The 24927-nt window shown below is 38.2% G+C and overlaps 1 protein-coding gene and 1 long non-coding RNA gene across 2 annotated transcripts in view; one reads left to right on the forward strand and one right to left on the reverse strand.

Annotated features, from left to right (window-relative positions):
- Positions 1-24927, reverse strand: part of LOC135226330 (uncharacterized) — an 82364-nt gene that overhangs the window by 30821 nt on the left and 26616 nt on the right. The window lies entirely within an intron of this gene.
- Positions 1-24927, forward strand: part of LOC135226013 (glutamate receptor ionotropic, kainate 5-like) — a 41911-nt gene that overhangs the window by 4646 nt on the left and 12338 nt on the right. Inside the window, exons 3-7 of the mRNA XM_064265491.1 lie at positions 346-515; positions 11126-11316; positions 12025-12249; positions 16755-16882; positions 17032-17153. Coding sequence (XP_064121561.1) covers positions 346-515; positions 11126-11316; positions 12025-12249; positions 16755-16882; positions 17032-17153 — 836 coding nt within the window. The remainder of the gene's footprint in view (positions 1-345; positions 516-11125; positions 11317-12024; positions 12250-16754; positions 16883-17031; positions 17154-24927) is intronic.

Consider the following 24927-nt stretch of genomic DNA (forward strand, 5'->3'; position numbering starts at 1 on the left):
ATAATGACAAGAATATATGAGTATAGTGAAGCAATTGTTTACAGTAGTTTTGTGAAAGAATATGAAAACCAGTATTGTATAGATATTGGAAATATTTTTGTCTGGCAAACGTATTAACACGGTCAATGTAATTATACGAAAGCGCAGAATATAAAGATCTCAGGTAGCCAATATCTGTGTGATCAAGCACATAAGCTATAATATCAATTTTCAATCTTGAATATCATATCAATTTTTGATAGTGAATATCATATCAATTTTTAATAGTGAATATATCAGTTTTTGATAGTAATTATCCTAAAAACTGAAGTGAAAATATTATCTCCTTCTGATACTTCGTAACAGATACGGTGACCAAATTGGTAAAATCGCTTCCAAAGAACACTTCTGGACACATGAGTCTCATAAACGACGGAAGAGCAGAAACTCTGAAGCAAATGTTTGAATTGTCTACCACCGCCACCATCTTAGTCCTTCTGGAGACGCCGAGCAATGTGATCAACATTTTCATCAAGGTAAGAGTTAGGACAGAATTATAATTAATCGTCCTGTCTTTCATAATACGAAATCCATAACATGAATGACTATTTCTAGAGCATATTTAAAGAGCTTCATTTAATCAGTGCGTAAAACATTGTCAATGAAAAACGTCAATAAATTTTTTTTATGTAGCTCTCAGCTGAGGAACAGTAATGAAGTTAAGATCAGTGGAGTCACAGGCTCTTTATCATATTTCCAAGTTACGAAAGTTTTGCATGTCCAAATGGCATATAATTGACTTTGATTCGTTTTGATACCATTGCACAAATTTTGAGACATTTAAAAAACCAGTGAAGAGGTGAAAGATCGATTAGAATAGTATTCATAGATATTTGGATATCGTATCATTTTTTGTTTAAGGACTTATCATTTTCACACGGGATTTAGACTGTCGAATAATTGATAAATCTCGCACTCGCCTTATGGATTATGAGGAGTGTTAGGTATATAGGAAACGTTACCGAAAAAAAAGCATTTATATTTAGAATATATTGCAGATAACAAAACTCTTTATAATATTATGCACAGGATGAGTCATTGTGAAGTTTGAGCAAAGGACTAAAGTGATGTATCTGATTATTTTATGCCACATACAGTACATGTTTTAGGCACAGTCCTAAAATTTATTAAACAATTTTTGCTCATTGCTAGTGCTAGGGCATCTGTGGCGAATTTTCTCCGCAAACTTTCTTCGTTATTTTTTTTTCATAACCTTTGTCATGCTCAAGGCGTAACTAATTTAACAGCGACTCACATTGTGAACCGGAAAAAGGACAGGAAACTCACCAACGATTTTTGTAAAAAGGGTTATTTTTCGTTGTTCTAATCGCACGAAAGCATCAGCAACGTAAACATGGATAAATAATTAAGAGCCCATAAAAGTTTGACCTAAAAATTTGAAATGATAAGTTGACCAGAGCTTATGAAATAATTTTTGGCTACTCAGGAGGGATAGATATTTGCACAATATGAATTCTTTTAAAGCCAGTTTTTTTTAAACAATCACCCCAGATCCACGATATATGGCTTACTTTAACCTTAAACGAAATAAAAACTGCTGAGGCTAGAGGGTTGCAATCTGGTATGTTTGATAGTTGGAGTATGGATTTCAAAACACCAATCTGCAACCCTCTAGCCTCAGTGTTTTTTTTAGTTCTGAGGGCGGACGGACGGACAGACAAAGCAGGAACAATACTTTTCTTTACAGAAAACTAAAACATACATAGCAAGTAATCACAATACATAATAGTGCACCTTCCAGGCTTAAAAGTTATTTCTTTAATGAGTGTAAGACGGGAATCCACTATTTATGGTTTGGGTTTTGGTCCCAACATAAGTTTTCCATCTCAGAAGTGGAAGTTAAACTATCCATGTTTTTGCCTGCAAGGATATATATATATATATATATATATATATATATATATATATATATATATATATATATATATATATATATATATATATATATATATATATATATATATATATATAAGTATAGTATTTATATACATATATATATATATATATATATATATATATATATATATATATATATATTATATATTTATATATATATATATATATATATATATATATATATATATATATATATATATACATAGCGCTACAAGTGTCCTTTAGTATCTAATTTGCCCCCAGTTTAAAAAAAAAAGATCTTAGGAAGAGCCGGGAAATTATAGACCAATCTATCTAACGTCGGTCGTTTATAAGATTTTTGAGTCCATGATTGCTGATCAAATTGTGTATCACATTGAAAAAAACAACTTGTTAAACAGCAATCACGGTTTCAGACAAACTAGATCATGCCACTCAAACTTTACGGCAGTAGCAGAGAAATAGATATACTTTACTTAGATTTCTAAAAGGCCTTTGACACACACACACACACACACACACACACATATATATATATATATATATATATATATATATATATATATATATATATATATATATATATATATATATATATATATATATAAATAAAGATAAATGCTTCAGTAAAGGGCTTTTCAGCCGAAAGATCTCGCAGACTCCTTCGTTTATTTTTCCTTCGTGGCATTTTATCTTTATTTATGGATTTATCACGTTCCTAACTTTGCGGTGATTCATGTTATAACAATATATATATATTTAATATATAATATATATATTATATATAATATTTATTATATATATATATATATATATATATATATATAATATGCATAGATATATATTTTTTCTATATGTGTGTGTGTGTATACACAAACATATATATATAAGCGATAACACAGGAAAATTATAGTCAGAAATCCGAGCGCTTTTCGTCGTTACTAAGACATTGTCCGTTCCCTTATTTAATGAAGTCAATGCATCTACTCTGATTTTTTAGGCATATATATATATATATATATATATATATATATATATATATATATATATATATATATATATAATATATATATTTTTTTTTCTCTCCCCATTATTCCATTATTACAATAATTACCCAGGGTTTTAACGCCAAATTGCTGCAATGGAGCGTAATAAGAAAATAGTAAAAGAATAACAGAAAAGAAAGTATGTTACATAAGACTGATTAATCACATTTCATCATCCATCTGCAAAATCTAGAAAAACAATACAACTGTGCACTGTACCTTTCATTTTCCCGTCTTCTTAACCTTTGATGTGTCAATTTCGACCGACCTGTCTTTTCATCTAAGACCACAAATCGGTCTCCTCTCTTTTCTTCAGTAACTCTCAAAGGACCATCAAACTTTTCTCACGTTGATTTTCAGGAATACATGATCTCCAATAGCAATTTTAGCATCTAACGATTTCTCGCTATTTCTTTCCACCATTTCTCGGGTCTTAACCTCGAGATCACAGCTGAGACAAGCATGTGTCTCCTTTGCTATGGAAATTAATGCTTCGATTGTATCTTCTCCATGATGTGGTATAAGCAAGAAATCAAATGTGCCTCACACTTGGCAACCAAACAATGCTTCTAATGGAGACATTTTAATGGAATCACTGACCATAGTATTAATGTTATGCCTAACTATCTCTACATATCTATCCCAGTTTATATAATTTCCTCCTACAGTCTTCCTGAGAGCTTTGAGCACTTTCCTTTCTGCTCGTTCACATAACCCATTAGCTTCAGGTCTGTTTGTAATAATTGTTACTTTCTGTATCCCCATGACTTCTGCTAGACACTCTAAGGTCCTATTTACAAATTCTCTGCCATTGTCGGTCAACAAAACATCAGGTTAGCAATATCTGCAGATAACTCCATTGAAAAATGCTGCAGCTACTTCTTCGGCCCTTTTATGCTTAAGTGGAAACATTTCCACTGACCTCGTTAGTTCACCTATTATTACCAATAGATACTTGTGGGTGTATCTTGTGTGGGTGTATGTATTCTCTGAAAAGGTCTACTTGGTATCGGATATGACCCTAATTTGCAAAAGGTACCCTGGTGGGTTTGCAAGCATTGCACATTTTACACTTTTTCAGAAAATTTTCCACATCTGTCCACATATTTTTCCAAATATACGTATTACACATCTTGCAATGTACTATATCTAAAACTACCGGAATTAGGACATTTAGAATCACAATCTATGGCATGTTCCCTTTACCTTCACTTGTCCTTAATTTCTATTTTATTTTCCTAAACAACAGATTACCTTCTAATTCTAAACCTGAAAAAGGTAACTTATAACCTTTCCTGACTGATTCCCCTCTGGGGAATGCTTTTACGTCTGCCAAAACTTCATCCTCGTCTTACCTTTGCTCTATGAGACTGATATCCCACTGTATAGAATCACTAGTAACCATCCCAACTTGAAATCCTTCCTTATCATAAAAACTTCTACTAGGGGCATCTGCTACTACATTTAATTTGCCTTCTTTATATTTGAGATTTGCATCAAAGTCTCTGATAGTTAGGAAGCATTGAGCTCTTTTGGGCGACAGATCAGGCTTATTAAAAAGATAAAATAATGTCTCGTGGTCTGTAAGAACTTCCACTTTATTCCCCATTAGCAATATTTTAACATGAACCAAACTTGATACAATTACAAAGGCTTCCTTATCTATGGTAGCCATTAGTCTTTCAATGCTGCCCTTTGTCCTAAATTTCTTGCTAAAATATGCTAACGGATGGAATTTTCCATCAAAATTTTGCATAAGGCAAGCACCTATACCCTCCTGACTAGCATCAGTCACTAGTGTGAAAGGTTTGCTGAATTCTGGAAATTTCAGAACTGGGGGATTCAAAAATGTGTCCTTAAGTTTCTGAGAAACTACTTGTTGTGGTTCTCCCCAATAAAATTTAATATCTTCCAACAGCACATCTGTTAAAGGAGCTGCCATGTTAGAAAACCCTTTCACAAACCTCCTGAAGTATCCCGCTATCCCCATGAATGACTTAATTTGCTTCAATATCTTAGGGACAGTGTTACGGCCTCTGAGAGAGGTAGCTTCTGGTTCGATATGAAATAATAAAAATAAAAAATATTTCAACACCAACAGTTGAAACTGGGGATACGAATATAGAAAGAAACACTAACACAACAAAGGTTTATTTACAAGCTTGCACAGTGAGGCAATTCAAATACTTGCTAGTCAATTTGGTAATTCGAAGCGATGGCTTCTCAAAAGGAAAACGGTGATTGAAGACGTCCTTTTGACATCGTACTGCAAAAAATAGTCTACTTGTAAGGCAGGAACTCCCCAAAACCTCTAGCAGGACCTTTTCTTCTCTGAAGTCTGCTCGACGTTGAGAGAACACAGTCGTGCACTCCTGAAGACGACTAGACCAGTATCCAACCAACTCTCGAACAACTCTTCTTCTGATCCTTCGTCGGTTCCTTTTTTTCTAGTCTCTCTCTGACGATCTCTACTGCTGCTGATTTCTCACTTATAATCTGATCTGTGGCTCTTACTAAGGATATCTCTCTGTGACTAACTGGAGTCTCTCTTTTACGATCTCTCCTCTCTCAATCTCTGCTTCGTCCGTTGTATTTATACGGCAATCTGGGGGCGGAGCCTACGGCGAACTTCATAGACTCCAGGGATTTCTAGAACTTCTTAGATGAATCTAGACGAGGTATTGCATCAGAAATCACGGCGTTTCTCACGTCCCGATGAGTTCCACAACACTCCAGCCGATTCTAGAACCATCATGATAACAGGCACCTCCAACACAATGCGCTAACGCCTCCTTGCTGCCGAACTTCTCGTAAATGCGTTCTCCTTTCCTTTATCTTTCTTTGCTAGGAAGCAATTACCATCACAGACAGGAAAATCTGCAATTGCTTTGACTTTATCGTCATTTTCTCTAAATCACTCCTTAGATATGACATGACCTAAATATGTAATTTTCAATCCTACTAAGACTCCTAAGTACTTCCTTAAGCACTTCCATGTGATGCTCGATTGCAGCTGTTGCAAACAATATATCATCCATGTACACAAAGACAATTTTACCCAATAGCCTGTGCAAAACTGTGTTTACTAACCTCACAAGTCACAGGACTACCTGACAAATCAAAGTACAGTACATTCCTTGCTATTTTCACTAAGAAGGACCTGCAAAAAACCCTGTGCTAAATCAATTAAACTATAAATATTATGTCCCCCAATTTCTACGAAAAGGTCTGGTAAGCACGCGACTGGATAGCAGTCAGGAATTGTTTTCTCGTTCAAGTGTCTAAAATTGACACATACTCAGACAGAGCTGTCCTACTTCTGCACTGCTAACAGAGGAAAGTTGTATGGAGACGCACAACATCTAATAATTCCTTCCTCTTCCCAATTACTGACCTCTTTCTCTACCTGCTCTTTGATTTTGAAAGGTATGCGGTATGCAGGAATCAAAATGGGGTTTGTCCCTTCTAGATTCACCTTCTGTTCTAACACATTAGTCAGTCCTAACTTATCTCCTTTTAAAACCTCAGTATCTCCAAATTCAGCCAAAAGTTTGCTTACCGTTCTATATGTTCCTTGTAGTCTGTATTAGCTAAATGTTCCCTAAAGATTTTCTTCCTTGTTTGCATTTCTGCCATTGAAAACTCTGTTTTCCCCTCTACGATAGCCACTGAACCACTAACATTATTCCAATCTGTTAGGTCTGTCACATAAGTGTTCTTCTGATATTTCCTAACTGTATCATTACAGTTCAATAATTCCACCCATGTAACTCCAGTATTTGATACTCTATTCACCGATACAGTGCTAATAACCTCTCTTAGTTTCTCGCTACCCTCAATTATGCACACCTCTTTGAGTCTTTTCACTTTTCTCATTGACCATAGTCCTTGCACCTGGATTTAAAATAACATCCTCTGATAAAACACCTTTATTTGTAGTCATAATACATGGCATCCTTTTCTCCCACATCCCCATAAATATCACCTTTATTCATACCAGTGTCCCTTATTCCATCCACCATAACTCCAACGTTAGTATCAGTATCACGATTGTTATTTCTCATACTACCACTGTTAATGTTGTCCAAATTGTACCCGGTACCCTTATTATAAGCACCATTATCACTGATATCCCCATCATAACCTCCATTGTCACCGCCATTATCCCAAAGATCCCCATTAACACCGCCGGGATCACCAATATTTCCGTTGCAATCAGAATCACCATTAGCGCCAGTATCCCTCATATCATTAGTATGCTCACCAACATTGCCATTTTCGCCCATCTTAATATCACTGCTGGTACTCCCCATATTAACCTCTGTATCTTCAGTTTCACTTATATCCACATATGAAATAAAAACACCCGGTACCCTAACCATTATGCCACTAACACCTGTATGGACCGACATCCTGTGTCTCCAACATGCAGGATGGCCCACCAAAAGTCTGTTGCCCATCGCAACCCCTTTTATCACCAAAAAAGGTTCTATCAGTAGCTATCACCTAGAGTAAAATGTATTCTTATAAAATCTGGCTGGCCACCCTTGACCTCTGCCTTTATATGCTGCCAATCTCCCACCTTTTCCCAGTCTCACGTGTCGGGTCAAACCTGGGTGATTACCGTTAGGATTTGTCGGTTTCGCAAATGTACATCTACGTCCGGGTCACTTGTGTGAACTGGAAGATGGAAATCCTACGACAGCACAAAGTTGGACAAAGGGAGCACAATGGAGGGATATTAGGAGCTAGAGAGGTAGAGTCGCTAGAGCAGGAGTGGGTGCCGTAGCTAATCGCTAATTGGCAAGGAGTGTTCTCCACAGCTCCTGTTTTTCCACTTGTGTGGTCCTTCTTGAAAACTTCACAAAAATTTAGTTTATTCTTTATCAGTGCTTGAATGTGCATTCAAAATCAATGAATGTGTGTTGCAATACACGCATACTTATATAGCATATATATAAATATATATATATATATATATATATATATATATATATATATATATATATATATATATATATATATGTATGTATGTGTATGTATAAATAAAGATATAAGCCACGAGGGAAAGTAACAACGAATTATCTGCAAGATCTTTCGACATTCAAATGTCCTTTACTTAGCAGATGAACTGACTTACATGAGGAAATTACAATACAAGAAGGGTCGTATAACTGACAGATAGGGATTAAAAAGAGATTAGTACCTAGCCCTCTTAGGCCGAAGCCCTAAAAATCAAAACCTCTCCCGTATGCCGGCGCCGGTTTGGAGTGAGCGCGGAAGCGGAAAAAATAATTTTTTCAAAAAATCACAGCGCGCTTAGTTTTGAAGATTAAGAGTTCATTTTTTGCTCATTTTCTTGTCATTACCTGAAATTTAGTATGAAATCATCAGAAATGAAAAATAATATCATTAGCATATGTAATTAATGCGATATATGGTAGCGAAAAAAAAAATTCATAGATAATTGTATTCAAATCACGCTGTGCAAAAAACGGTTAAAGCTAACGAGTTACTTTTTTTTCGTTGTATTGTACACTACATTGCAATCATTTTGATATATAATACATAGTAAAACAATAAAAGCAACACCAGAAAAATATTATCACAAAATGATCTATGAATTCGTAACGCGCGGACGTAAAAAAATTTTATTTTCAAAAATTCACCGTAATTCTAAATATTGTTCTAGAGACTTCCAATGTGTTTCAAAATTAAGGCAAATGATTTAATATTACGATACTGTAAGAGTTTTAGATTAGAATTGCAGATTTCGACCATTTCGGACGAGTTAAATTTGACCGAATGTCAAAATTTTTATATATATTTTATTTATATGCACATATTTCGGAGATGGAAAGAGCTACAACTTTCAATTATTTTTTATTGTATTTTTCATGAATTTGCGCACATTTTGATATATGAGACTCTATAAAACGGCTAATATGAAACGGAGCAAATATTAGGATAATGCGATGTACGTATTTCGGAGACTTGCGGCCGCGAATCGGCGCGCGGAGTGAAGGTAAATATATTTTTCAAAAATTCACCACAAATCACAATATTGTTCTAGAGACTTCAAATTTGTTTCAAAATGAAGAAAAATGACGGAATATTACTAGGCCGTAAGAGTTTTAGCTTACAATTGCGTTTTTCAACCATTTCGGTAGAGTCAAATTTGACCGAACGTGTTTTTTTTTCTATTAATCATGATTTATATGCAAATATTTCGAAAAAAAGAGAAAAGCTACAACCTTCCATCATTTTTAGTTGTATTCTACATGAAATTGCGCACATTTTCATATATAAAACTTTATGTAACAGCTCATTTTAAATGGTGCAAACATTTCGACAATCGCACAAAAAAAATTCTGATTTTTTCGGAAGAGTTACCGCGCGGACGTAAGGAAAATGTTTTTTTTTTTTTATAAATTCACCATAAATCGAAATATTGTGCTAGATACTTCTAAGTCGTTGCAAAATGAAGGTAAATGATTGAATATTACTAGAATATAAGAGTTTTAGCTTACAATTGCGTTTTTCGACCATTTCGGTAGAGTCAAAGTTGACCGAAAGTTGAAATTTTTGCACTTAACATTATTTATATGAAAATATTTCGAAACTGATAAAAGCTACAACCATGGGTTGTTTTTTTGTTGCATTGTGCATTAAATTGCGCACATTTCCATATATAAAACTTTATGTAACGGCAAATTTAAAAGGGTGCAAAAATTAGGACAATCGCGCGAAAAAATTTATCGGAAAAGTTATCGCACGAACGTAAGGAAAAAGTTTTTTCATAAATTCACCATAAATCGAAATATTGTGCTAGAGACGTCCAATTTGTTTCCAAATGAAGGCAAATGATTGAATATTACTATAATGTAAGGATTTTAGCTTACAATTGCGTTTCTCGACCATTTCGGTAGTCAAAGTTGACCGAAGGTTGAAATTTTTGCACTTATCGTTATTTATATGAAAATATTTCAAAACTGATAACAGCTACAATCATGAGTATTTTTTGTTGTATTTTAATTGAAATTGCGCACATTTTCATATATAATACTGTATGTAAAGGATAATTTAAAATGGTGCAAAAATTATGTCAAAGTGACGAATAATTTTTGAGATGTGTCACTGATACTTTTTAGTGCGAAAAGAAAGAAATTCGCGCTTGCGCGCCTGCGTAGCGATTGTAAACAAAACAACGCCTTGATCCGTGAACTCCCAGTATTTTTCCGCGAATTTTTAAAAAAACTTTTTTGAGCCGACGTATGATACGTCCAATCGGCATACGGGAGACATTTTGACTCGACGTTTAATACGTCCAATCGGCGTAAGAGGGCTAGAATCCGACACACCTGGAAGATGAGTAACCTTCCCAAACAAGCATAAACTATGGGTACAATTTAAAGTTTAAGACAATCATCTCAGCCACAAGGACAAGACAATTAAAGGATTATTATAAGTGATAGCTATTCAGAACTTTGGTAAACAAAAACTTATTCACAATACATATTCACAATACAAATTAAACATACATATCTTCGTTGTAATGTATGTTTAATATGTGTTGTGAATATGTTTTTGTTTACCAAAGGTCTGAATAGATTTCACCTATAATAATCCTTATATGTCTTGTCCTTGTGTCTGAGATCATTGTCTTAAACTTTAAATTGTACCCATTGTTTATGCTTGTTTGGGAAGTTTACTCATCTTCCAGGTGTGTTGGATTCTAGGTACTAATCTCTTTATAATCCCTATCTGTCAGTTATATGACCCTTCTTGTATTGTCATTTCCTCATGTAAGTCAGTTCATCTGCTAAGTAAAGGACGTTTGAACGTCAAAAGATCTCGCGGATACTCCGTTGCTTATTTTCCCTCGTGGCTTATATCTTTATTTATGGATTTATCACGTTCCTAACTTTCGTAAGTCAGTTATACATACATATGTGTATATATATATATATATATATATATATATATATATATATATATAATATATATATATATATATATATATATATATATAGTATATATATATATATATATATATATATATATATATATATATATATATATATATGTAAATTAAGTTGTGTGAAATATATATGTAAATGCATATTGGTATTTACTTTCATCAGATAAAAGAAAAAATGCTGAAATGTCACAAAGTTCAGTGGCTCTTGATAATGGAAGGGAAAGAGGCAACGCAGAGGATGGACGATCTTGAGTATCTGGTACCAGAAGGAACTCATGTCACAATACTTATAAAGGATTCAAACGGATCCTTAAAAGCCTTTTTGCCTTTCGTAGACACACATGGAATAACAAGGTAAGCTAGATTTTGATGCTTATAATTTTTTTTTCTTGGTCTATTATAAAAAGTATGTCCATCTTGTACATGTTTATATCTTTTTAAGTCACGAAATAAAGTAGTAAACCGTTTTGACACCAATACATCTTTCGCTTTCTGATTATCATAATTGTGCTGGTTTCGCTCATACAGCGCTTTAAGTCCTAGATATCTAGTCTAAAAAAATAATCATTTCACAAAACCCCTTTATCCGAATAGAATGATAAGGCTTAGATGTGAATTTATGGCAATTAAAATAGCTTTATATGTTATTTAGTTAATAATGCAACGCTAATCCTTCCCATTTAAATTTTAAATAAATATGGCTTATGATACACCAGTCAATTCAGTCAGTATTTAAAGACCATGTCAATGAGATTGTCACAAAAGTTTATCATGAGTTCGTATTTCTGACTTTTTGCCAGAGTTTAGAAGCTTAGGTTCAGTGCTGTGCTTCAATGAGATAACGATTCATTAGCGCAATTATTAAACAGGAACATTTTAACTGAGAACCAATGACCTTTCATTTACCAATTTTATCAAATCCTCTGGGGGCTCACGGCGTCAATAACCTTCGATGTCAGGATGCCAGAAAACTTCCATTCAAACAATCAATCAATTAATCTGAGGGCTCATTTGAATCCTAACAGAAACTGTACTGTCTAATCTGAGTTTTCTGTCATACAGATTCATGATAGATGATAAGGGTTTGTGGGGCCAATCGCTTAGAAATCAACTCTTCAAGACACGATCTGAACATTATAGCCTAAACGGACGCCAATTAACCGTCGTTGTCATGCCCTTACCATCGAGTGTCAATTTGGGAAAAATGCTCTCTGACGGAAGAGTGGAGGTTACTGGCGGTGTAGAGATTAATATCATAAATAATTTAAGTTCAACTTTAAATTTCACGTAAGTATTCGTTGGCACTTCCAAAAGTATATTAAGAAGAAATAACAGTGAGTGGGTCGCATGCGTCATTAATAATAGTGCATTATATTAAGCATATCAGTCTGATATTTATATGATCAAACCTTCTGATTTATATTTTGATGTAAATTTCTACAATACGAGCATCGCTACCTCACTTTTGTGTAAATGATATATTTGATTATTTAATTTCATTTTGAAGCACTTTGAATATCGGCTACTTTATATATCATCTGTCTACTTGAAAAATAATTAGCGGGTCTCCCAGAGAAAACTAGATTTCTATCATGAGAAAAACTCAAGCAAACAAGGTAATAATTAATTTAATGGCCATTAAAGAAACACAAATGGCAATGATGAGAAAGTTCAAATTACCTTAACTAAATCTAGTTCGGTCTTTATCATTTATTATGCACCTTAGCTCTCGGATTGTAGCCTATCATTGCTATGCTTACCTTATCATAATTTTTCCTGGATCCAAGAAACAAACAGGTAATTGCTAGCGTACATTTTTGGTAATGGAAGTGGTTACCTGTCATAGGAAGCTTGGAGTATATGAGGTAGATAAATGCAGAATGAGAGGAAAATACTCGGTAAAAGAGCTGGTTACTTACAATGAAGGTGAAGTTCAACGGATATTATAAAAAAACGTATGTATAGAAAGACAGTAACTGATAAGTTCTAAACCACTGGTGAATCAAATTTCCTTTACGTAACTTAAATGGAGTGTAATTAGGATTCGAGGGAAATACACGCTTAGCATAAGGGGATGGAGGAGGTGGGGAAAGTGAAAAATGTAGAAATAATAATATGATCAATAGGCCGGTATCCTTTAAACAGTATTATGCCGTTTTGTATGGGATCGTTCTCGTTAGAACCTTTCCATAACATATCTTCCCCTACACAATCACGCCATCTCTTTCTTGGTCTTCCCTTCTTCCTTCTACCCTGCATCGTGTCTTCCAACGTGATGTTCCTATTTTCGTAACAGGTGTCCATACCATCAAACTCTTACCTACTGTATTTTCTTTGATATTTCAACTACCTTTGTCGATCCTTTTATATACTAATTTCTAATCCTATCTTCCCTTATTACTCCCGACACCCATCTCAACATTCTCATTTCTGCTACGTCCATCTTTCTTTTCCTCACACTTGCTGGTCTGACCAATATCTTATGAAAGTTTCCTTTTAATTTCAGAGGATCCCTCTTGTCACAGAGGGCACCTGTTGCAGACCATGCTTCCACTATCCTCTAATATGGACCCCAAGTACTTGAACTTCCCCACCCAATCTTATGCTATTTCCACCATCCTCAGTAATACTGGAACACATATATTCGGTTTTTTATCTGCTTATTCTCATTCCTCTCTCCTCAAGTGCTGCTCTCCACCTCTCCAACCTCCCCTCCAACTCCTCCCTCCCCTCTGAACACAACACAATGTCATCTGCATATAATATGCCCCATGGCACTGCTTCTCTAACATCCCGATGTTGAAGATGAATGGGCTAAGTGCCGACCCCTGATATAATCCAACTCCTATCTCAAATCCATTTGTCTCTCCAACACTGCTTCTCACTCTAGTAAACACAGTCTTGTACTTCTGAATATTTCTCCCTCAAACATCTCCATATTTCATGCCTTGGCACTTTGCCACAGGCCTTTTTAAGGTCTATGAATACCAGATGCAGATGTTGTTTTTCTCTGAATTTCTCCATCAGCTACCTCATGCAAAATATTCCATCCGTTGTGCCACTTCCCCCATAAATCCTAACTGATCCTTCTATTCTCACTTCCTCTCTCAGACAGCCATCTATAATTCTTTCCAAAATCTTCAACGTGGAGACATTAGTTTGATACCCATATAATTACTGCATTCCTGGACATCACCCTTACCTTTGAATATAGGTATCAACATGCTTTTCCGCACTTCTTTTGGTATCTTTTCCAGTTCAAATATTTTGACCATCAGATCATACAAGATGTCTACCCCTACCTCTCCTAAGGTTTTCCAAAGTTCGACTGGGATTAAGTCAGGTCCTGTTGCCTTCCCATTCCTCATTCTATTTAAGGCTCGTATCACTTCATCCCTAGAGATCCCCATTGTTATTCCCATGTTTACTTGTCCATCCTCTCCTACAAGTCTTTCATCTTCCTCATTTAGCAGTTGCTCGAAATATTCTTCCCATCTTTTCAGGGTGTCTTCTTCCCTTTTTATGACCGTACCATTCTTATCTTTTATTTGCTTGATAAGAGTGATGTCCTTCGTTCTTTTATTTCTTTCTTACTTTGACAGTTTGAGCATTTTCCTTAGCTTGAGCTACCACCCTTTTTACTTCTTTGTTTCTTTCTCTTAATCTTTCTCTGTCCTCCCCTAGCTATGACTCTGCAAATCTCTTTTTTGCCTTCCTTTTACCCTTCACTATTTCCCCCACCTCCTTCCCCAACCACCAGCTCTCCTTTTTCTTCCATACTATCCATTCATGACTAGATTAATAAAAAACTTTAATATCAATATCAAACAAATTCTTAAAGATAAAAAAGAACTTTTTTGTAAGTTAACTGTAAAGTGTCCCTCATTACCTTATTTATATGGCCTAGTCAAAACTCATAAGGAAAACAAACCTATGCGCCCAATTATTAGTACTGTAGGATCAATTGCTTATAAACTATCTAAATATCTTACTAAACTGTTATCCCCGCTACTAGGAACTGTATCTAATTCACACATCCGGAATTCTCTTGATCTTGTGGAAAAATTAAATAACATTGTACTAAACCCTAGCGATATTTTTGTCAGTTTTGATGTATGTTCTTTGTTTACAAAAGTCCCTATTGACTCTGCGCTAGAATATTTAAGTAATGAACTTGTACTGCATGAATTGCCTATGTCCGTTAGTCACTTAATTTCTTTAATTAAGTTATGTATTATATTTTGCAGATTTATTTTTAATGGAGAATATTACCAACAAATATTTGGTATGGCCATGGGTAACCCTTTATCACCTCTCCTTTCAAACTTATATATGGAATTTTTTGAGAGACAACACCTCCCGAATATCACACTTATCCCCTTAAAATGGTACCGATATGTCGATGATATCTTAGTAGTCTTACCTGGTGGTATCGATGTAAATGATTTACTGTCTAAATTGAATAACTTAGTGCCATCCATAAAATTCACTGTTGAAATTGAAAATAACAATGTCATCCCTTTCCTAGATGTATTAATACATAGAGAATCTTTCCAATGCAAATTCAGTATTTATAGAAAACCCACAAATAATTTAACATATGTACATTTTTAATCTGGCCACCATCTTAATATTAAAATTTCAATTTTTTCTTCTATGTTCCTACGCGCTTTGCATATCACGAGTCCACAATACCTGGACCAAGAAATAGAATACATAAAAAAGATAGGAAACGATCTCTGCTACCCACCTCATTTAATTGATTTATGTTATCAAAAAGCTCATAAAAAGTTTTAAAATGTTGCTATTAATGAAAAAGAAATGCCTAAAAATGTACTTAGCTTACCTTGTTTTCGTGGATTTGAAACCATAGATATATATATATATTCTATATATATTCTATATACTATATATTATATATATATATATATATATACTATTATATATATTATATTTATATATATATATCATTATATATATATGTATATAATATATAATATATATAATAGTATCTATTATCTAATATATATATATCTACATATATATAGATTGTTATATATATATCTTATAATATACTATATATAATCTCATCTATTTATGTTATCTATCTATGATCTCATTCTCTATGCTATATATATATATATATCTATTATCATATATGTATGTATGTATATATTATTATATATTCTGTTGCTACTGTCGAAGATCTGGAAACGTATGCCCTTCCCTCATGGAGGGATATGAGTATTTTTCAATATTCTTTTGACACGAGGAGCGAACGCTCCACCAGCTACAAAACATATTTAACCCATCAGAGGAATGTGTTACTTTCATAACAGTTTTTAGGACAAACTGCTTCATTACCAGTTAACAAGCATTTGTTAGTCTTTGGGAATGGCATAAGTATATTTGTGTGCATAAAAGGTAGGATGGGATGAAAGACATCACAGCAATCCACAGATCATCTTTCACCATGTTATGTGCGTATTCTTGCAGGGTTGTTAGGAAGATGGAATGAGCATTATCGCAACATATCCTATACTTAAGGAGGGATAGGAGTGTTTATTGGTCTTCTGTACACGGTTAACAATGTCTCTACCAATTCACCTTTAATATATTACAATATGTGAACGATCTGAGTGATCTTTTACTCTTTTAGACAATAATTATGATCTATTACTCTTGCTTGCACAGTTTGTTTTGCTGTTTTGATTGGTTATCAGTGTTTCGTTCTGTTTAGGATAAAATTTCAACATTCTTATCCCTTTCAATAATGAATAACGATCCTCCAGGTACAAGGCTTACCTTTCCCCGGATAAGAATTATGGACAATTTCTGCCGAATGGAACAGCCACAGGAATTATTGGGAGCTTAGCCAGTCGAAAATTTACTTTCGGTTGTGCAGCACTAAGTATATCACGTAAGTTTTGGAAATTGGCTCATATTTGAAGGGAGCTCTATAAAACAAATGTTCATGGTCTGTTCATTTTAATCGTGAGTTTTGAAAGTTTGAAAAATGAATTTTTGATAGGAACCTTTCCCTTACCCTCTTTTACATTCCGTCCACAGAGGAGCGAGTAACTGTTGTTGACTTCACTGCCCCCACCGTGTTTTCCAGATACATGCTCTTTTCAAGGTTTCCAGAGAGGAAAAACACAGCATTTGCCGTCCTTAATGCCTACCAGTTTCAGGTAGGTACAAGTACCTTGCAGCGCTGAAAGTCTTCAATATTTTAATAAAAGTTATTGAGGACATTTCAAATGTCTATTACAGAGATACTGCCTCCAAGCGAGTCAGATGTTAGCAACCCTATAAACACCTATAAGTTCATGTAACTTACGCCGGATTTATTATTCTAAAAAGCTGCGCCCAAACTATTTTTCATAACTTCAGTTTCTAATCTATTGGAAGAATTGTGCCATTGCAAGTTTCAATGAATTTCTGTCAGTCATGTCTGATGATGATTTTATATATATATATATATATATATATATATATATATATATATATATATATATATATATATATATATTATATATATATATATATTCTTCATGAAAACTTATCTTGAGAAAACTGGAAAATTTTGCAAACTTTTAATGATTCAAAAGTATGATGAGTACAGGGTTGATGTCTTTGTGTGAAAGTAGATTTTCAAAGTGAAAGGGTACTCCGAATATTTTGATCTGATCACTCTAATTGAAAACTAGACCCTACTGAGCACTTTGATTGTACTGCCCCCTGCTTCTCAGCCGATCCAAACATATGAATCATCAAGCATCAGAAGTCCAATCTCAAGTCAGTCCAACTCCAATATATAATGTATATCTGTTTTTCTAATCACCATCATCGCTTCGAACACAGTTGCCCTTTGTTCATTATGACATTTGCATACGTAACTTCAAATATTTCCCTTATGGTATCATTACTCACTGTCTTGCCATCTGACTCCTTGTTAAAGCTTTACTCTGAAACCAACGAAATATTAATGTTTTTTTCTTGATTTATATAATAGCAAGACGAATCATGTCGGACTTATGTGTAATTCTACTTTCGTATCGGATTCAACCTGTTCCTTGTTTGATTAGCATTTTTTCTTCACTAAACTCTAGAGAGTGAGAAACAGCATTGGCTATCTTTGTTCCTGAATAAGAGTGACTCGCTATCGAACTCTTCAGTTCCAGAGGTTCATTATTCCTGTAGACGTTGGAATGTGGAACAACCTCCCAGAGGGTGCGCATTTGGAGCTTTAGAAGCTCAAGCGAAGATGCAATACATTACTACCCTAATATAATTCTCAGATTCTTAATAATTTACTCACAGTTTTTATATATCTATTTACTAATTTGTTACTTCATGTTTTTACGATAACCTATCTCCTTATTCTGTATTTTCCATACCTTTTCTTACTTCTTTCGAATGAATACCATATTCTTTGGAAGCTTGAATTTCAAGTCAGTGGCCCCTGTGGGCTTGTTCCATATGAATAGAGTTCTGAATAATAATAATAATAATAATAATAATAATAATAATAATAATAATAATAATATGTATTTTGGTAAAGACCCCTCTTTTAGGCAATACTGTTAAAAAGGATGGCAGAATTAAGCGAGTTGATTTTATATATTGTTTTTTCTATTTTCCTTACAATTCGCTTCTCAGGCTCAGCGATGTTTCTGAGTAACTGGCCAATATTCATATTGGGAATTTTCAAAAAATTGTAAGTGCTGAAGGAATCTCTTATTAGAACAGGATATCAGGCCCAGGTCAAGCAGGGGTCGTCGTCAGTGCCGGTATTATTCCGTAAGCGTAGTTCAGTTCGGGCTAGGTCGTCTTTGGGTATAAGGATGGTGTGGTGCTGGTATAGCTGGTATTACGTGACGTTTCGACCTTCTCGTAGGTCATCTTCGGACGAGTCGGTTGAAGAGACTGTAGCAAGAAAGTTTGCAGAACGTTATTTATAGCAGCACGGACCTAGAGTTGCATTCTCATTGGTCGGGCCGGTCTTGGGCGAAGCCGTGGATCTCGCCTCGAAGGTCTCGGGGATTCTCTCGTGCGAGCGCCACAGTAGTGTGCCTGGGGATGAACGTCAGGAATTCCGTCTGTAGCAGGAATCGTATCATCCTGTGGGGGCTCCTGATTATCTGGCATCGTCGGGGGGTCGCTCGCTGCTCTTCGGGCGGAGGTGGGAAGGAGAAACGTTTCTTGAGTTTTATTTAAGTTTGGTTTCTCCTTACCTATATGAAGGGCTTCTAGGAGGCGCAGACGTCGGGGATCTGTTGCCCGATCTATTATTATGATATTAGGGATAATATCATTTCTTTTTATCTGTTTGTTATGAGCAGTCCTGGCGTGGTTGAATATGGCTCCATCTTGGGCGTGGCAGGAGATTCGCTTGGAGAAACGCGTGGAGGTCATACCGACGTATTTGCCGAGGCATCCTCGGACGGGGCATGTGTAACGGTAGACCACACTCGTCTTCTTCAAGGGATCCTGCAGGGGCGCCGAAGGATTGTTTCTCATCACCAGGCTGCTCGTCTTCTTCGTTTTATAATATATAATTATTTTAATATTTCTGTCTGGGTCGGCGGGGCTGACGTTTTCCTCGATGATCTTTTTGAGGGCTTGTTCGTCCTCCTTGTACCTCCGGTGGAAGTGCCCCTTGTAGAAAAGCTTGATGGGCTCTGCAATGTCGGGGTGGGGTTCCTGGTGGTACCAGGCATCCATACTTTTCCTTATTGACTCATCAACAGCACGATTGGTGTGTCCGTTGTCGACGAGGACCTGGGCGGCGCGCTCCAACTCACTGTGTGTGTCATTCCAGGAGGAGCAGTGTGATAGGGCCCTCCTGACGAAGGCGCTGATGGTGGAGCGCTTATACCTCTCAGGGCACTCACTCTCACCGTTCATGCACATTCCCAGGTTCGTCGGCTTCATGTACACCCTCGTGCTGAATTCAGAATCTCGCTGTTCGACAAGAACGTCAAGGAAGGGGAGGCGGCGATCTTAGCAATGTTCAATCGTGAACGTGAGGCAGCTGTGGCCCTGGAATGCACAACGCAACTGCTCTATCTCATCCTGGGAGTCGGCGCAGAAGAAGGTGTCATCAATGTAGCGCACGTACATCCTCGGTTTCCTGGAAATCTGGAAGACCCTCTCTTCGATGGTACCCATATAGAAATTGGCGAAAAGGACCCCAAAGGGAGATCCCATCGCCACGCCGTCAATCTGGGTGAACATATAGTTGCGGTGATCAGCAAAAGGGGCCTTCTTAGTGCAGATTTCCAGCAGGGCTCGAAGGGCATGCTCTGGGATATTTGAGGATGGAGTGTCGGGGTCCCTATAAACTCTGTCCAAAATCATTTGTATGGTCTCGACAACGGGGACATTGGTAAACAGGGACCCTACATCCATCGAAGCGATGCATCCTCCGGGGGGCGTTGCTCGTAGGGCATCCAAGAACTCTGCCGACGACTTTAGGCTGTGCCTATCTGGGACATACGGGATTAAGATGGTGTTGAGTTTCTTGGCCAACAGGTATGTAGGGGCAGGGATCTGGCTGATTATGGGGCGAAGGGGGTTCCCTTGTTTATGGGTCTTAACATTCCCATAGATGTAGCCTAAGTCATGGTCACCCGTTATGGGTGGCAAATGCAGGGCGTTCGAGGCGGCGTTGACCATTTCAATAATCCGGTTGGCCTCTCGCTTGATGTCGTCGACAGGGTTCTTGGTGATTCTGCAGAATTTTGTGGAGTCCACCAGGATTTCTTCAATCTTCCGGCGGTATTCCTCAGTCTGGATAAGGACGAAAGCAGCAGTTTTATCGGCCCTGCGTACTGTGATGTCCTCACGCTTCCTTAACTGCTTCGCTGCTTCCCTCAGGTCACGGCTGATGATACCACTGCGGTAGTCTCCACGTTCGGTGAGGGCCTCGGCAAGCAGAAGGGGCTGAAGGGCGTCAGTCGTCCGCAAGTTCCCAAGGTCCTCTTGCTTCTGGATACCGTCGAGGAGATATTCAATTTCCAAGCGTTTATCCATCGGCCTCGGCTGCGTGATGAAGTGGCAGTTGAGGCCCATCTGCAGGATCTTGTCTTCATCAGGTGTTGGGACGTGACTTGTGAGGTTGATGTACTCGTCACGTCCTTGTGGGAGGCGTATCTTACCTCCGTTGAGGGCGACGAGTTTCTTGGCAATGGTCCTGTTCTTCTCAGCATCTTTTTCCTCCAGGCGGCGAAGGCAGTCGATGATGTATTCGTGTGGTCCACGCCCTTGGGGGTTGTCTATTGCGCCATTTTCTTCGTCTGAGGCACGAGGGGGAGCTGCAACAGGGTCACTACGACGGCGGAGGCCCTCCCACTCGGAGTATAAGCTGAGGAAAAGGACAGCTTATACTCCAAAATTGAATATCTCCTCGACAGTATCCAGAAGCAAGAGGACCTTGGGAACTTGGGGACGACTGACGCCCCTCAGCCCCTTCTGCTTGCCGAGGCCCTCACCAACCGTGGAGACTACCGCAGTGGTATCATCAGCCGTGACATGAGGGAAGCAGCGAAGCAGTTAAGGAAGCGTGAGTTCGTCACAGTACGCAGGGCCGATAAAACTGCTGCTTCCATCCTTATCCACACTGAGGAATACCGCCGGAAGATTGAAGAAATCCTGGCAGACTCCACGAAATTCTGCAGAATCACCAAGAACCCCGTCGACGACATCAAGCAAGAGGCCAACCGGATTATTGAAACGGTCAACGCCGCCTCGAACGCCCTGCATTTGCCACCCATAACGGGCGACCATGACTTAGGCTACATCTATGGGAATGTTAAGACCCATAAACAAGGGAACCCCCTTCGCCCCATAATCAGCCAGATCCCTGCCCCTACATACCTGTTGGCCAAGAAACTCAACACCATCTTAACCCCATACGTCCCAGATAGGCACAGCCTAAAGTCGTCGGCAGAGTTCTTGGACGCCCTACGAGCAAAGCCCCCCGGAGGATGCATCGCTTCGATGGATGTAGAGTCCCTGTTTACCAACGTCCCCGTTGATGAGACCATACAAATGATTTTGGACAGAGTTTACAGGGACCCCGACACTCCATCCTTAAAAGTCCCAGAGCATGCCCTTCGAGCCCTGCTGGAAATCTGCACTAAGAAGGCCCCTTTTGCTGATCACCGAAACTATATGTTCACCCAGATCGACGGCGTGGCAATGGGATCTCCCCTTGGGGTCCTTTTTGCCAATTTCTATATGGGTACCATCGAAGAGAGGGTCTTCCAGATTTCCAGGAAACCGAGGATGTACGTGTGCTACATTGATGAAACCTTCTTCTGCGCCGACTCCCAGGATGAGATAGAGCAGCTGCGACGTGCATTCCACGACCACATCTGCCTCACGTTCACGATTGAACATTGCCAATATCGCCGCCTCCCCTTCCTTGACGTCCTTGTCGAACAGCGAGATTCTGAATTCAGCACGAGGGTGTGCAAAAAGCCGACAAACCTGGGAATGTGCATGAACGGTGAGAGTGAGTGCCCTGAGAGGTATAAGGGCTCCACCATCAGCGCCTTTGTCAGGAGGGCCCTCTCACACTGCTCCTCCTGGAATGACACACACAGTGAGTTGGAGCGCGCCGCCCAGGTCCTCATCGACAACGGACACACCAATCGTGCTGTTGATGAATCTATAAGGAAAAATATGGAAGCCTGGTACCACCAGGAACCCCGCCCCGATGTTGCAGAGCACATCAAGCTGTTCTACAAGGGACACTTCCACCGGAGGTTAAAGGAGGACGAACAAGCCCTCAAAAAGATAATCGAGGAAAACGTCAGCCCCGCCGACCCAGACAAAAATATCAAGTTAATTATCTATTATAAAACGAAGAAGACGAGCAGCCTGGTGATGAGAAACAACCCTTCGGCCCCCCTATAGGATCCCTTGAAGAAGACGAGTGTGGTCTACCATTACACATGCCCCATCCGAGGATGCCTCGGCAAATACGTCGGTATGACCTCCATGCGTTTCTCCAAGCGAATCTCCTGCCACGCTCAAGAAGGAGCCATCTTCAACCACGCCAGGACTGCTCATAACAAACGGATAAAGAGAAATGATATTATTCCTAATATCGAAATAATAGACCAGACAACAGATCCCCGACATCTGCGCCTCTTAGAAGCCCTCCATATAGGCAAGGAGAAACCAAATCTTAACATCACCCAAGAAACGTTTCTCCTTCCCACCGCCGCCCGGAGAGCAGCGAACAACCCCCCGACAATACCAGATAATCAGGAGCCCCCACGGGATGACAGGATTCCTGCTACGGACGGAATTCCTGTCGTTCATCCCCAGGCACACTACTGTGGCGCTCGCACGAGAGACTCCCCGAGACCTTCGAGGCAAGATCCACGACTTCGTCCAAGACCGGCCCGACCAATGAAAATGCAACTCTAGGTCCGAGCCGCTATAAATACCGCCCCACAGACTTTCTTTCTACAGTCTCTTCAAACGACTCGTCCAAGGATGACCTGCGAGAAGGTCGAAACGTCACGTAATACCAGATATACCAGCTATACCATCACCAATACCAGCCCTTAAACTGAAGACGAACCCGGCCCCGAACTGAACTACTCCTACGGAATAATACCAGCACTGACGACGACCCCTGCTTGACCTGGACCTGATATCCTGTTCCAATAAAAGATTACCTTCAGCATTTATGATTTTTGAAAATTCCCAATATGAATATTGATCAGTTACTCAGAAACATCGCTGAGCCTGAGAAGCGAATTGTAAGGAAAATAGAAAAAACTATATATAAAATCAACTCGCTTAATTCTGCCATTCTTATTAACAATAATGATAATAATAATAATGTATAGATCAGAAAACCAGGAAACATATGACAATACACAAAGCACTACACCCAAGAGCAAGTACGGACAGACTATACATAACACGAAAGGAAGGAGGGAGAGGACTACTAAGTATAGAGGACTGCGTCAACATCGAGAACAGAGCACTGGGGCAATATCTGAAAACCAGTGAAGACGAGTGGCTAAAGAGTGCACAAGAAGAAGGACTAATAAAAGTAGACGAAGACCCAGAAATATACAGAGACAGGAGAATGACAGACAGAACAGAGGACTGGCACAACAAACCAATGCACGGACAATACATGAGACAGACTAAAGAACTAGCCAGCGATGACACATGGCAATGGCTACAGAGGGGAGGGCTAAAGAAGGAAACTGAAGGAATGATAGCAGCGGCACAAGATCAGGCCCTAAGAACCAGGTATGTTCAAAGAACGATAGAGGGAAATAACATCTCTCCCATATATAGGAAGTGCAATACGAAAAATGAAACCATAAACCACATAGCAAGCGAATCCCCGGCACTTGCACAGAACCAGTACAAAAAGAGGCATGATTCAGTGGCAAAAGCCCTCCACTGGAGCCTGTGCAATAAACATCAGCTACCTTGCAGTAATAAGTGGTACGAGCACCAACCTGAGGGAGTGATAGAAAACGATCAGGCAAAGGTCCTCTGGGACTATGGTATCAGAACGGATAGGGTGATACGTGCAAACAGACCAGACGTGACGTTGATTGACAAAGTCAAGAAGAAAGTATCACTCATTGATGTCGCAATACCATGGGACACCAGAGTTGAAGAGAAAGAGAGGGAAAAAATGGAGAAGTATCAAGATCTGAAAATAGAAATTAGAAGGATATGGGATATGCCAGTGTAAATCGTACCCATAATCATAGGAGCACTAGGCACGATCCCAAGATCCCTGAAAAGGAATCTAGAAAAACTAGACGCTGAAGTAGCTACAGGACTCATGCAGAAGAGTGTGATCCTAGAAACGGCGCACATAGTAAGAAAAGTGATGGACTCCTAAGGAGGCAGGATGCAACCTGGAACCCCACACTATAAATACCACCCAGTCGAATTGGAGGACTGTGATAG

The sequence above is a fragment of the Macrobrachium nipponense genome, chromosome 14, assembly GCF_015104395.2.
Source record: "Macrobrachium nipponense isolate FS-2020 chromosome 14, ASM1510439v2, whole genome shotgun sequence".
NCBI lineage: Eukaryota > Metazoa > Arthropoda > Malacostraca > Decapoda > Palaemonidae > Macrobrachium > Macrobrachium nipponense.